Source organism: Tyto alba, unplaced genomic scaffold (genome assembly GCF_018691265.1).
Source record: "Tyto alba isolate M040663 unplaced genomic scaffold, T.alba_DEE_v4.0 Super-Scaffold_40, whole genome shotgun sequence".
Lineage (NCBI taxonomy): Eukaryota > Metazoa > Chordata > Aves > Strigiformes > Tytonidae > Tyto > Tyto alba.
Genome location: NW_024881316.1, coordinates 28311552 through 28324596, shown reverse-complemented (window position 1 = coordinate 28324596; position 13045 = coordinate 28311552). Strand labels below are relative to the sequence as shown.

Genomic DNA, 13045 nt, shown 5'->3' with positions numbered 1-13045 from the left:
ACCCATAGCTTGTGCCTAAAGATATTTTTAAAATCAGGAATAACACAGAATTGTTAAATAAATATTTTTTAATTTGGACATAAAAAGAGAAAAACTGCCTAATACAGAAAACTTTACATGTATGGGAATAGCACTAATACTTCTGAACTAGGGATAACTTGTTCAAATAGTATGAAATGCTCACTGATAAACTGTTTAGTGATACAAAAATTAAGCTTCATCTCAAGATGTTCATATTCTTATTCTCTTTGCTGTTTATTAATTATGTTTATGAACAGTGAACTTGGGATCCTGAAACAGATTCATTTAAGAAAATGAAGTTCAGTTTGTGATACAAATTTGGCTCCATTGAGAAAGGATACATTTAGGTTATACCCAACTGAGAAACCACAGAAGTAGAAACTAGACACATGTAACTTAAATGACTAGACACAAAGCTTAACATATGAATTCCAGGTATCAAATAATAAAATGAATACTGAATGTATACATTAAATCTATTTGAGTAAATTTACATAATGAATAGCTTCATAAATTTTAGAACTGCTAGCAGACAGTTTTGCAAACACGAAGGAAAGTGCGTTCACCCCATAATTTGGTCACAGTGAGCAATTTTAACCAGTTTTAAAATAATGAATGAAATTCCATAAATGGTGAGATTTTCCATCAAACTCATAGAGAAAAAATGTTTAGTTTTGAAATATTCTTGGATTTTGCAAGTTAATATTTTGATCAGACACATAACATAGGTTTATGTGTTCTCCTGACAGACCAGCAGTACTCATGGTCGCCTTCTCAGCACTTCAATGAAGAAAGATACTCTCCTGCTCCGAGGAATATGAAAGGATTATCTGGTAGTCGCAACCAACCACAGTTATGTTCCGCTCATACTTGTGGCTTAGCATCCCCTGAAGATTGTGAACACGCCCACGACCATATCCACCATGGGCAGGAGCCAAGGCAATCATATCTTCTCAGCCCCACGGAGAGTTGCCCGATGGACCACCATCGTTGCTCACCACGCAGCTCCATTCATTCTGAATGCATGATGATGCCCATGGTAATGGGCGATCACATGTCAAGTAGCACTTTCCCCAGAATGCACTACAGCTCACATTACGACTCAAGAGACGACTGCGCCATGTCTCACGGTAACCCTAAGATTAACCGTATTCCTGCAAATCTTTTGGACCAATTTGAGAAACAACTTCCTCTTCACCGGGATGGGTTTCACACTTTACAGTACCAGAGGACCTCAACAGCTGCGGAACAACGCAGTGAGAGCCCAGGAAGAATACGCCATCTCGTTCATTCTGTCCAGAAACTTTTTACTAAATCTCATTCTCTGGAAGGATCATCCAAGGGCAATGTTAATGGAACAAAGGGAGATAGTCGAGGGGACGACCATCATCATGGGCACCATTCCAAGCATAGCAAAAGGAGTAAAAGTAAGGAGCGAAAACCAGAAACCAAGCATAAATCTGGAATGAGCAGCTGGTGGAGCTCTGATGATAATTTGGACAGCGATAGCACTTACCGAACCCCTAGTGTGGTAAATAGGCACCATGCAGATCATATATCCCATTGCTATCCTGAGGCACTCCAGGGGCATTTTGGGGATCTCTCATTGAAGACTTCCAAAAGTAACAATGATGTGAAGTGTTCGGCTTGTGAAGGGCTAGCAATGACCCCTGATGGTAAATATATGAAAAGGAGTTCTTGGTCTACGCTTACAGTAAGTCAGGCTAAAGAAGCTTATCGCAAATCATCACTGAACTTAGATAAGCCTCTGGTTCATCAGGAAATCAAACCTTCCTTGAGGCCGTGCCATTACCTTCAGGTAAGAGGAAGATTTTCTTAAGATTTGTAATGAAAAAAACATCAGTTTATGCCATAGTCATCATAAAATACAAGGGTAATCGGTGTATCTCTCAAAAAATACCTGTATGGCTCACCTAATGCAGATATTCCATGAAAGTGAGAAAACTCTAGTTTTTTACTTTGTTTATAGGGCACAGTTTCTAAACTGTGTGCTTTTATGTTCCTATGGATCATAAAACTGGCGTGATATAAATTAATTTAAGGTCAGTGGATGTGTTGTAATCTTTGGAGTTCACACTGAACATCTTGATAAAATCCATATATCAGACTGAAAAATGGGCACTTCTCCCAGCAGTCTAGGGGCTAGAAAAAATGGTTCAAATACATCTGTGAAGGAGTGATTTTAAAAACAAGCTGTGTGGAATCCTGTTTTCATGTTCTTTTATTCCTTTCTCTGGGTTTTTGTAAGTTACAGGAGAATGGATTTACTGGTGTACTCAGTTGCTTTGTCGTGATGATGATCACTCACAAACTTCCTTTTAGTGATTGGGTCACCCAAGATCATATTGAACTGATCCTCTTTTGAGACCATACTGTAAGCTATCCTTGGTAAAAGTTACATGGGTACCTCAGGGAGATAAATATTTCAGGCCTGGCACTCAGACTATTTATGGTGGTGTTCTGCACACTTGTTTTCTCTAGCGGCAAACAAGGAGCTCCTATTTTCTCCTACATTTAAATTTTTATACCTGCTGCTTGCTGCCATTTGTCACCCCAAAGTCATGTTAATGTAGCCATTCATATTGTTGCATGATGATCTGGATCTTAAAGTGATATGGTTAAAAAATAGCTTCCAAAATACTTTTTTTAGACATTTACATCATTTACGTGGCCTACGCACAGTCCCATGACAAGTGACATTAGTGCTTCAGTGAGTATGGAGAACTGCAGTGGGAGCATAGCAGAAAGGAGAGTGTAGCAGGGAGGATAACTTCTTCAACTGGCTTTGCCACTGGAAAAAAAACATTGTATACAAATATTCTCTTAGGTATTCTTACCAAGTACAGTCTGCAAAGCCTATGTTGTTCTGAGTACCTTCTCTTTTACTTCTTTTTAAGGAACTTCTCCAGAGCTTAACTGATTGTCATATTAACATGTGCAAATCTCCACTGCAGACTTATATATTTAGAGAATTTCAGTTCCTGTGGGCTCTGCAGAAGCCAGCAAACACAGGCTAGCAACAACCATTGTACTTCTCTGCAGAGCTCTCTCCCCTCTGAGCAACAGGGGTCCAATAGTAATGAGTCACATTTGAAGAGCCGTATCTTTTAAAACATATATGCAGACATCCAGGATCAATCTTCCCCAGAAAAACAGGGAAAGTTCCTTATTGTAGAGAAAGGAAAATAAAGAAATTGCAACCCTCGTAGCATTACTGTGCAAATGGATTCTATTTTAGACTGGCAGCTGTGATATTTTATCATATCCAAGTGCAGTTCTCATATATATAAAACAGCCCGTACTTCCCTAAAAGTTTTTAATCTCAGTGATCCAGAACTGGAAGCGTGTCCTGTGCAGCGAGTTCCACTTGTGTCTGTGTTCTGAAACCACATGTTCAGCTCTGACATTATAGAGAAGTTTAAGGCTAGTTTTTTCCTTACTGTGACATACTCCCACTTCTACAGAGTCAGCTCTGGTTCCTTTACATCTGCTGGGGTTTGTGCTTTCCTTCTCATCATGTTTCATTGTTTCTTCTCCTTTACATCTCATTTTTCTTTGCAGAAACCACCAGTGTTTACGTTTTAATGGGCCTTCTTACTCCCAACTGATATCAGCATCCTCTAGTGAATGTGAAACACTGAGTTCACAAACTAACTTGATTATCACTAAGCTTTACATCAAGCCCAGTGGCAAGCCTAGTGAGCGGGAAAGCACACTTTTTGCAGTCATTGTTTTATGCTTTTTATGATTTGGGATGACTACAGAAAGGAATTTTCATCTAGTAATTAGGGAAGCTCATCCACTGGTAGGCTCATCCAGTTTGAAATCTAGGAGATGTGAATTTATATTTTTGCTGCACCTGAGACTTTCTCTGTGATTTTTGTTTTTAAGCACCTGTAAAAATGGAATAGTAGCCATTCCCTATTCACAAGGATCCTATAATGGAAATCTGTGAAGACTCAAGTGCTCAGTTACCACCATAAGGAATCTACAGTTGTGTCCAAAGCAATAATACAAGGAATTCTATAATAGGAGTATTCTTATTACAAAATATTAAAATAAAATAGAAGTTCTGTAGAATCTGAATATGCCATTCAGAGCATAGATATCCTTCTGATTGAGTGTCTGGCTTATTCACTAGTCCAAGGTCAGCAAACAAATTGAAGGGACCCCATTCTGTCAATGTCATAACTGAATGCTTAGTTTTGAAATTTCTACTTTGCGGGACACTGTGCTGTCACACTGTAACCATTAAGACTAGAGATATAAGTCCCATTATTAGTTCTGCCATGTACTTTCTCTCTGACCCAGGAAACGTACTTTGTTAATCACTGCAGACTTCAATTACTCTATCTGCAAAACTGAGTGATATTTAACTTTTCTTACAGAAGTGTAAGAAGAATCACTAAATAATGATTGTATAAAAATACTCATTAGGTTAAAAAACTGGGAAAGGTGGAGAAACATGTCAAGATCCTTAGCCAAGAGAGTTTACTGCCTTGCTCCAGAATATCTGGCAATGAGAAGTCAAGGGATTATGAAGTTGATTATGCAGCAGCATATTTCCCCGAGGTGCACAAGTGAACAGATTAGCTTAAAACCCCAGGCCCTCCACAGGATCTTTGTGTTTATAGTATTACAACACATGATATTAAAAGACATTTCTCCTGAGTGATGTCAGCTACATATTTTTAAAATCTTTTTAATGCAAAGTTGTGAAATTATAATTATTCCATGATTTTATATATGAATACATAAACATACCCCAAAATAATAAAAATTCATTTTCTATGTTTATATATTATTATTATAAATGTATCATATATATGTGACTTTTATTCTGCTACCTGGTTATATGAGAATTCACTGTACCCAACTCACTTTTCTATCTACTGGTCTCCTTGTTGTTATTCTTTCTTTCAACACCTGTATAAAATATTGCTACTTCTGTTTCCCACTGGAGAGTTGTGGTACAGAGTCCCAAACTGCAAGACCATGGCCGTGTCTTAGGCCTGTGCTTAAACCCATGTTTTCTGTGCTGTTTCTGGGTTTCAATTTTGTCTTCCGCAGTAATTACTGAGCTGCTTTTTCCTTAAAACTAGAACTCTGAGGAGTGAACAAAGGAAATTCCTTTCTAAGAAAGGAGCTTCTACCAAATTCACAGATAACTGAAAACAGGAGACGAGAAAAGAGGTTTTGAAGGTGTCTGCATATTATGTGCTTGTCATGTCCTAGAGTTGAAAGCAGATATTTCTTTAACCTGGTAAATCTCCAAGCTTAGTCTCTGGCTCCTCACTTAGGGTTTCACATCCCCTGCTTCTCCACAGACAGTCCTTGCAGCTGGGGGGTCTCCTTGGACAGGGAGTATGCTGTTGTAAGTTAGAGGTGAGTCAGTCAGCGTGCCTTGTTCCAGCATGGGTGGTCATCTAGCCCTGAAGTAGACAGTTTCAGAGAACTAAATTAATAAAAATAGAGCTGTATAAAGTAGTGGTTATTTTTCTTATCTAAAGCTTGGATCAGATTTGCATCACTCCTGCTACAGTGGAGACGGCGGGAACATGCAGAGAGCAGAGAGGGGGGAAGGGTAGGAAACCCCTTTGGACTCCAGCTCATTGTTAAATCAGCTTAGCTGTAAAGTGAACCAGATGGTCAAGTAGCACCATGAGAGCAGAGAGCAGCCATTTGTAACTGTACACTAATAGCATTTATCAGATCCCTGTGAATGACTATCAACAGTTCTTATGTATGGGCCTTTAATTTCTGTTTTGAATACAGACAAACTGAGCTACAAATGCATTTCTGGGTATCACACACTTCTGCCATCTCATTCAGCAGGCAGAATACCCTAAGTACATCCTACATGCAGTAAAGCACACTTTTGTATAGTTTTAGCTATAGCAGCTGCTACTGGTTTCCATGTCATTTTAATTTTAATATAAAATATGTTAAGAAAAAGATAAATGAGTTGTGAGATCTCTTCTGTCTTCATCAGCTGTTTTGGCTAATTAGGTTCAACATGTATACAGTGCAATGACTTTGATTAATTTCACTCTGATATGAGAACTAGTGAGGAGCAAAGATTTTCAACAGAAAAAATGGATATGAACTAGATAGCTGTGCTAAAATGATGCATGCAGAAGTGTCGCTTACAGTTTCCAGGACTGAAACACATGTGAATGATAGTTAAACAAAAGTAATTCCTACAATAAAGCCAAAAAACAGTCAAGAGCATAGCACTCACCATCACTGAAATTCGGGAGCACAGTGCTATGTGCCACTGATTAGTATTCCTCCCTCAGCCATTGAACAGCCTGCAAAGCAGCAAGCAATCAAGGTAAACATACCACAAGGTACAGTGAATGAGTCAGCACTAAAAAAGAAAATAGCATGTTGTTCTAAAAATGGCTTCAGCCCACTCCTGTCTTCCTAGTGCATTTAAGTACTAGCGTCATCCGTTACAGCAGTGGCACTGCTAAGCATGTGGGTAATAATGTCAGCTGTGTACTCCACAGAATGAAAAAAAAGCACAAGACTTGGTCTCTTAAAAGAGGAAAAGAAAAAAGCAGCAGTTTCAACAAGGCTGTTTGCTGGTTTAAGTTCTGCCTATATGGAGAAGAGCTTTGAGGACAAGCTAATGGATAAACAGACATTATGCCCTCAGTTACATTTTTCCAGGAACTCTTCCTGGAGACAAGACAGATTCCCACAAACGAGGCCGTTGCCCTCGAGAGGCATGCTACTGCTTTGCACTCTCCCTCTGGTTTGTGAGGATGGATGGATTTGAACTCAGTGCACCTTTCTCAGCACTTCATCTCTGTGAAACTAGATTGTATCTGTTTGCTTGACATAAACCCCATATATGAACTACAGAAACTATATATCCAATACTCTATCAACTGATGCATACTGTGGAGTTAGCCAGAGCTAGCGGAGTTTTGATACTAGCAGCCAAATCACTACCACCCACGCTGCCTACACAATGATTTATGACCAGCCACCACTCCAGAATTAACTGGGTTGTTTTCACAGCAGGAAAAGCCAGTAGAAATAGTAGGGTTGCAGGGTAGTCTGCATCCTAAATCAGCATGGACACGTGCTATGCCATTTTGATTTCCACAGCCCATTACAGTCCCACAAAGACGTTTCAGCTAGCCCTGTGCCCTCCCAGTCAGGAGTGGAGGGAGATGTGCAAGAGAGACCTGTAATGCCCAGGCAATAGGGGAAATGATAGGACAGTTAATGTCCTACAGTCCATTTCCAGTGTAATGTCAGCCTGCAAAGCCTGCTGCAGCACCTGGGGCTGCTCTGTGGAGTTATTCCCCAGCTCAGAAAAGGTATAATCCTGCCATATAGAGCAACAAGCTCAACCCTTCCTACTTGTTCCTTATAGTGCTCTCTCTACCCGTCACATCTCTGACTGGCACTTATGATTTTAAGAACGTTAAATAAAAAGGATTTAATAAAACTGACACTTCCCTGTATTTACAGCATGCTGATGGTTTTCTGTGTCATAAACCCCAGAATACTTCTTAAATATCCCTTTCAAGGGAAAAAGAAGGGGAAAAAAAAATACACTCAATCAATGAGGGTGTAAAACTCTGACCAAATGGTTGTCTCAGATTACTGGTATCTTGAATTGCTGTGTTAATCAGTGATACAACAGTGCACTACTTCCATGCCCATGTACTAGGTTGCTTATATTGACTGAAATTAATTGATGAAGCTTTTTACCAAACAAGAGTAGAAAGATTCCAGAGTTAGTATTTTCTTAAAGCTGCCAAAACAAGTCCCTATTACTGTAGAAATGTCAAAGCTAGGAGCAGAAAACGGAGGCTGTGATCCCACTGCCCTTTAATCAGGGGGACTTGTCCTCTTTTATAACATTACTACAGCATGTTGCCAAATTGTTTTTCAATGTTTACCTCACCAAAGCTGAAGGCTGACCTTTGGAGCTGTTACCCAAAGGTGTCACTGGGTCTGAAGAAGTTTTCAGGCAGGAGTGACTTATTATTTTATACACCTAGGCCAGTTGCATCTGTCAAATGAGGCTGCCAGGAACGTGCACTCAGGGCTGTAGTGATTGCATGCTCTCCTACGCTGCAGGCTTGCTGCCTAGGGCAGAGCCAGCTCCTATCCTGAGCAGTCCATACCTTTTTTCCTGCAATGAGGTGACTGTAAAAAATGATGAAGCATTCATAAATGTTGCTTTGATTATTTTTTTTTTCATGTGGTTTTGACCATCTTACAGTGATGTGCTTAAAGGCTGTTTTTTAAAGTAGAGTTGCAGGTATGTTTAAATAGCTGAATGTCTATATGAACAAGGTACTTCTGGTAGGGGAACTGGTCTTTTGAAAAGATAGTTAAGTATTACCTAGTACCTAGACAGGAAAAAAAATGCTCATTTCACTCCCTAAGCTGAATAATTGAAGTCATCTGGAGTTAACTGTTCAAAACTGTCAATCATTAGTTAAAATGAGAAAAACAGATTAAAGGCAAATGTGTATATATATATATTTTATATAGCCTTTAAAATTATTTTTTTAAAGACATACACTGTTTTGGGTTTGTTTTTTTTTTTTTTTTTTTCAGTAGCCCTATAACAAATTGAAAAAAAAAAAAAAAAAAGTGGTATCATTTCCTGCGTAGATTAAATAAGACACTGTTTATTACAGGCCACCTTTTGGGTCAGCCATGATGCCTTTTAGGTTCTTCTTCCCTGTCTAGAATTATAATACCTCTACAACATTGGAACCCTTGATACATCTACTTTCTCTGTGGTTTTAGAGGTGCTGTGTGCGTTGTATGTTGGGAGCACCTCTCCTTTTCTTTCTATGAGGGCATTTTTGTCTCCTACTCTATACTTCTGTGACCATGAATGGTCTGTGGGGTCTTGCCCCACTCACACAGGTAGTGATAAGGTCACAACTCTGGATTTCCCTTAATGTCTGCAATGGTAAAGGCAAAGATATTTCCAGAGAGACCTACAGGTGGTTTTACATGATAGGTCATGCAGTGTTGAGAACCTGGGCTGAAGGGGCAGTTGATACTTTATTTTCCCATTTCTGAAAGTGGCTAGAAAAGGACAGAACAGTGAGGCACTGCAAGGCCTGTGGTGTGCTGCACAGGGCCCCAGCTGCCTGGGGGGGTGATGCAATGAGGCCACAGGGATGCAGGTGACCCCTGGGAGCAGGAGCACATGCCTCGTTCTCAGAATCTTGTCTCCCACAACTTCATCAGTCACAAAATTTTTCTTCACTGTGCTGTGCGGATACCTGGGCTCCATTGCAGTTCAGGCAATTCAGTCTACCTCTCCCAGAAATATCCACCAGGAAAACTTGTAGTTAGCTTCAGTTGCTGATATTGTGGTCCCCTGGGGGAAAGATTTATTTCAAAGATTGCTCAATAACATGGGTGTGGAGTGCTGCGGGCCAGCTGACCTTCAGGCAAGACAGTGAGTCTTCCTTTACTAATGTATGCACAGCCCTAGAGTAATCACCATACCATTTGCATCCTTCTCTCATTAGTACTGATGATTGTGCAGTAGCACAGCAAGTGGACCAACTCACAAGTTCAGCGGAATACTTATCTTTACTTATCTTTAGTACTGTTAAGGTAATTTTCCAGGCAGCACTTCAAGTCACTTTACTATGACTAGCATGACTTGAAAAGCTGAATATTGCTTAAGGAAAGCCTGCCCCACTTAAGTTGATAATAGTATAATTTTAAAGCAGCTTAAGATGACCATGAAGCACCATCCTGGGTCACTTACCAAAGGAAATGTGCAACCAGCTGGAACCCACTTTTCTTGGTTGAATCCCTACTTGTTTTGTGTCTTAGATTGAGACATATATATATATAAAAATATATATATGAGGCATATATCTCTGGGTTCTCATTTAAGTACAGGTCTAGCCTTCCCTTCAGTCCAAGCTCACCTCATATCAAAGTTCTGGCACAAGATCTCAGTGAGCTCCAGGCTTCGCAGGCTAAAATCACACATAGTGTGGACAAGCCCACCACTGCTGTCTGACTGCACCTTGCTCCACCATGTCAAAACAGAACAGAGTTTTGTCTCTCAGTGGGTCCCAGAGAGACCCAGCAACATAGCAGAGCATTTGCAGGTGGCTGAACTGCAAGGGTCTTTGCCAACAATATGAGCACCGCAGGACATGAAATGGGCATTTGGCCCACATTAGTCCAAACAGTATAAACAAAGCCACACAGGCATCATAACGCTATTAACAGTATTTAACCATCCTCAAATTACAATTCACATTTGTTTGGGAACATAGTGCTGGTTCTTTTTTTTTTTTTTTTTTAAGTTCATCACTGTTGAGATATGAGTTATAAAGTATTAGTTAAATGAAAAGAACACTGTTCTGTAGAAAATACAGAAATGATGACTGAGCAATCCTGAATACACTGGTTGGAAATCATCTTTCCATCAAGGATCAGTTAGCACAGCTTTGTTTGGAACTACACATGCAAAACTAAAATTTGGCAGTAAATAATGCTGGTACTGGTTTGTCTATTTGAACATCACCCAGCTGGAATATTATGTTACTCTTCTGTGATCTGTATGGGTGTCCAGTCCATTCCCAACTCCCAAATTCCTGAATTCCCAGTGTAAAAGATATATTGTTTGGGATCTATGTGATTTCTTCTTCTTCCTGTGATAATATGGCTGTTCATAGCAAACCCCAGAGAGAATAACTGATAAGGTGAATATGTCTCTTGCTTTCTCAGATTAGCTCCTGCCTTGATGGACAGTGTCAATGAACTTTGGAGGAATGCTGCAAGAACTCTGTGCTTCTGAGCTGTCAAGGAGTTCAGGGTATAGGGGGTGGCATGTGAAAATTAAAGCTAATTACAAGGGTTGGCGTTGCTAGTGGTGAGAAGTAGTCCCTGGCATATTTTGTAGAGATTTTTGAATGACTTTACTGTACAATTCATATTCTTTGAACAATGAATCAACACATTAATAAAAAAAACACAGAAAAAAATAGTTAAAAATCGGCACTGAGAATAGTGTTGAGGTGTAAACACAAGGTTAGCTACTGAGAAAACAAAGTTTTATTTTCAGATACTGCACTCTTGTCTCCTGCAAAAAGCTAGACCAATAGGGTGTAGAGTCCACAGCCAGTAAATAGGGTAACGTCATTAGTGTCATTAACTTCAGAAGAAAATTCTAGTAATTGGTCAGTGTTCCTTCTTCAGCAACATTTTTGAAAACACAGGAGGTCCAGCTCCCACCTCCCATTATAATATCAGTGAAACTCTACCATGCTAAAAAGCACTTCTGTCTGCCTTGCAAGATTGTCATCTACTTTCATCTACTTGCAGCTGTGCACAAAGGCTGTTTTTCTAAGGCTCCTTGAAGAAGGAATCATTTAGGAGAAAATCTCTTACCTACATTTCAGATTGTGTCCTTCTTTTTTTTTTTTTTTTTGGGGGGGGGGGGGGCGGTATCTTCTTGACCAGGCTGAAAAAGCATAAAATTGCAAAAATTACATATCGACTATGTAGTGTTTCATATCTTACCTTTCTTCATATCATTTATAGTCTAATTTCATGCACAGACAGCCTCTGCTTCTAGTAAAATTTGAAATTTATATTACTAAAATAAGATTTAGGTCATAATGAATATTTCAGTGGATTTTACATCTGCATGCTAATTAAATTTCACAGGACTCCTATGAAGTAAAATAATCCTCATTTTAACCTTTTAGAATGAGAAATATGAAGAAGTGATAGTCAGCTCCCTCAGCTGAAGCCATATATTTAGAAGTGTTTAATTTTAGATAGTAAAGTGATATGGCAGATTTTGAGCAGATCGGCAGTTTAGTGGTGGAACACCTTTGAAATTCTGGGAGCTGGGAGCAAATGGCATAGAAGTGGGTGGAACAACAGGAGCAGATCTGTTTTGAAATGCTAGTGGCTGTTGCCAGTTTGACTTCTTTAGCTAAATGCTAAACTGAAATAAAAAAACTTCAAGTAACAGTGGTCAAAGTCCAGAAGAATGGATACTTCATTGGTTCTTCCAGTTTTAACATCAGTATTCCTTAGATACAAGGTTGGTTATTCAAACTGCCAGCACTAGTTCCTGATGGGAACCTAGATTACCTATCTCTGATTAGATATAAGGTAAAACTTTTTCCCCCTGAGTGTGGTAAAACATTGGAATATGTTTCTTAGAGAGGTTGTGGAGTCTCCATCTTTGGAAACATTCAAACCCCAACTGGACACAGTCCTGGGCTATATACCTGACCATGAAGGTGGCTGGACTAGAGACCTCCAGAGTCCCTTTCAACCTCAGCAATTCCATGATTCCTGGTTTGTTCTGGAAGTTTGGTGAATTCATCCCGGTTTTCCCTGACAACATGCTGTTGCTTACACACAGAATCTGTGCAATCTGAGAATCAGGGGACAGATTTACTGCTGAATTCCAGTCAGGGGTCCAAAATCTTTTTCTTCTGATAGGTCTAATCTGAGCACAACCAAGACACCCAACAGGAAGGACTTCTAACAAAACACAAGGATAGTGACTTTTCTTCTAAAACAAGGGAATTCTTTTTCATAGTAACAAAGTTTCCAGAATACCCACTGTGAAGATAGGAGTTCAGTTTCTTCCTTAACCTGTAGAAGGTCAAGCCCCCATCTTCAAAATTCCCCAAACTGCATTTTGAGCAGCAGGCTATAAGGCAGTTTGGAGCAAAGGCACTTCTTTCTTTGTTAGGACGCTCCACAAGTTTTATCCAAATACCCTTTTACATAAAATTCATGTGAGTCTTTGACCCAGGGACTATATAACTAAGATCCCTCATTCCAGGTAAGCGCCTGGATCACAAGGCTGCAACACACCCTTTCTTGTACATTAAGTCCTTCTCTTTTAACCAGTCCTCCCCAGGCAATCTGTGAGTGTTTCATGAAAAGACCAGAAGTTACAAAAAGAGGAGGAGAGCATCCAGGTTTATTTATCAGCCCTAAGTATTCTCCATCCTCA

General features: G+C 39.6%; 1 protein-coding gene across 9 annotated transcripts in view; it reads left to right on the top strand.

The window, feature by feature from the left end:
- The window catches only part of DLGAP2 (DLG associated protein 2), a 477131-nt gene that overhangs the window by 386213 nt on the left and 77873 nt on the right, over positions 1-13045 (top strand). For all 9 annotated transcript variants that reach the window (XM_042803361.1, XM_042803360.1, XM_042803362.1 and 6 more), the window contains one exon: positions 771-1840. In XM_042803361.1, coding sequence (XP_042659295.1) covers positions 771-1840 — 1070 coding nt within the window. The remainder of the gene's footprint in view (positions 1-770; positions 1841-13045) is intronic.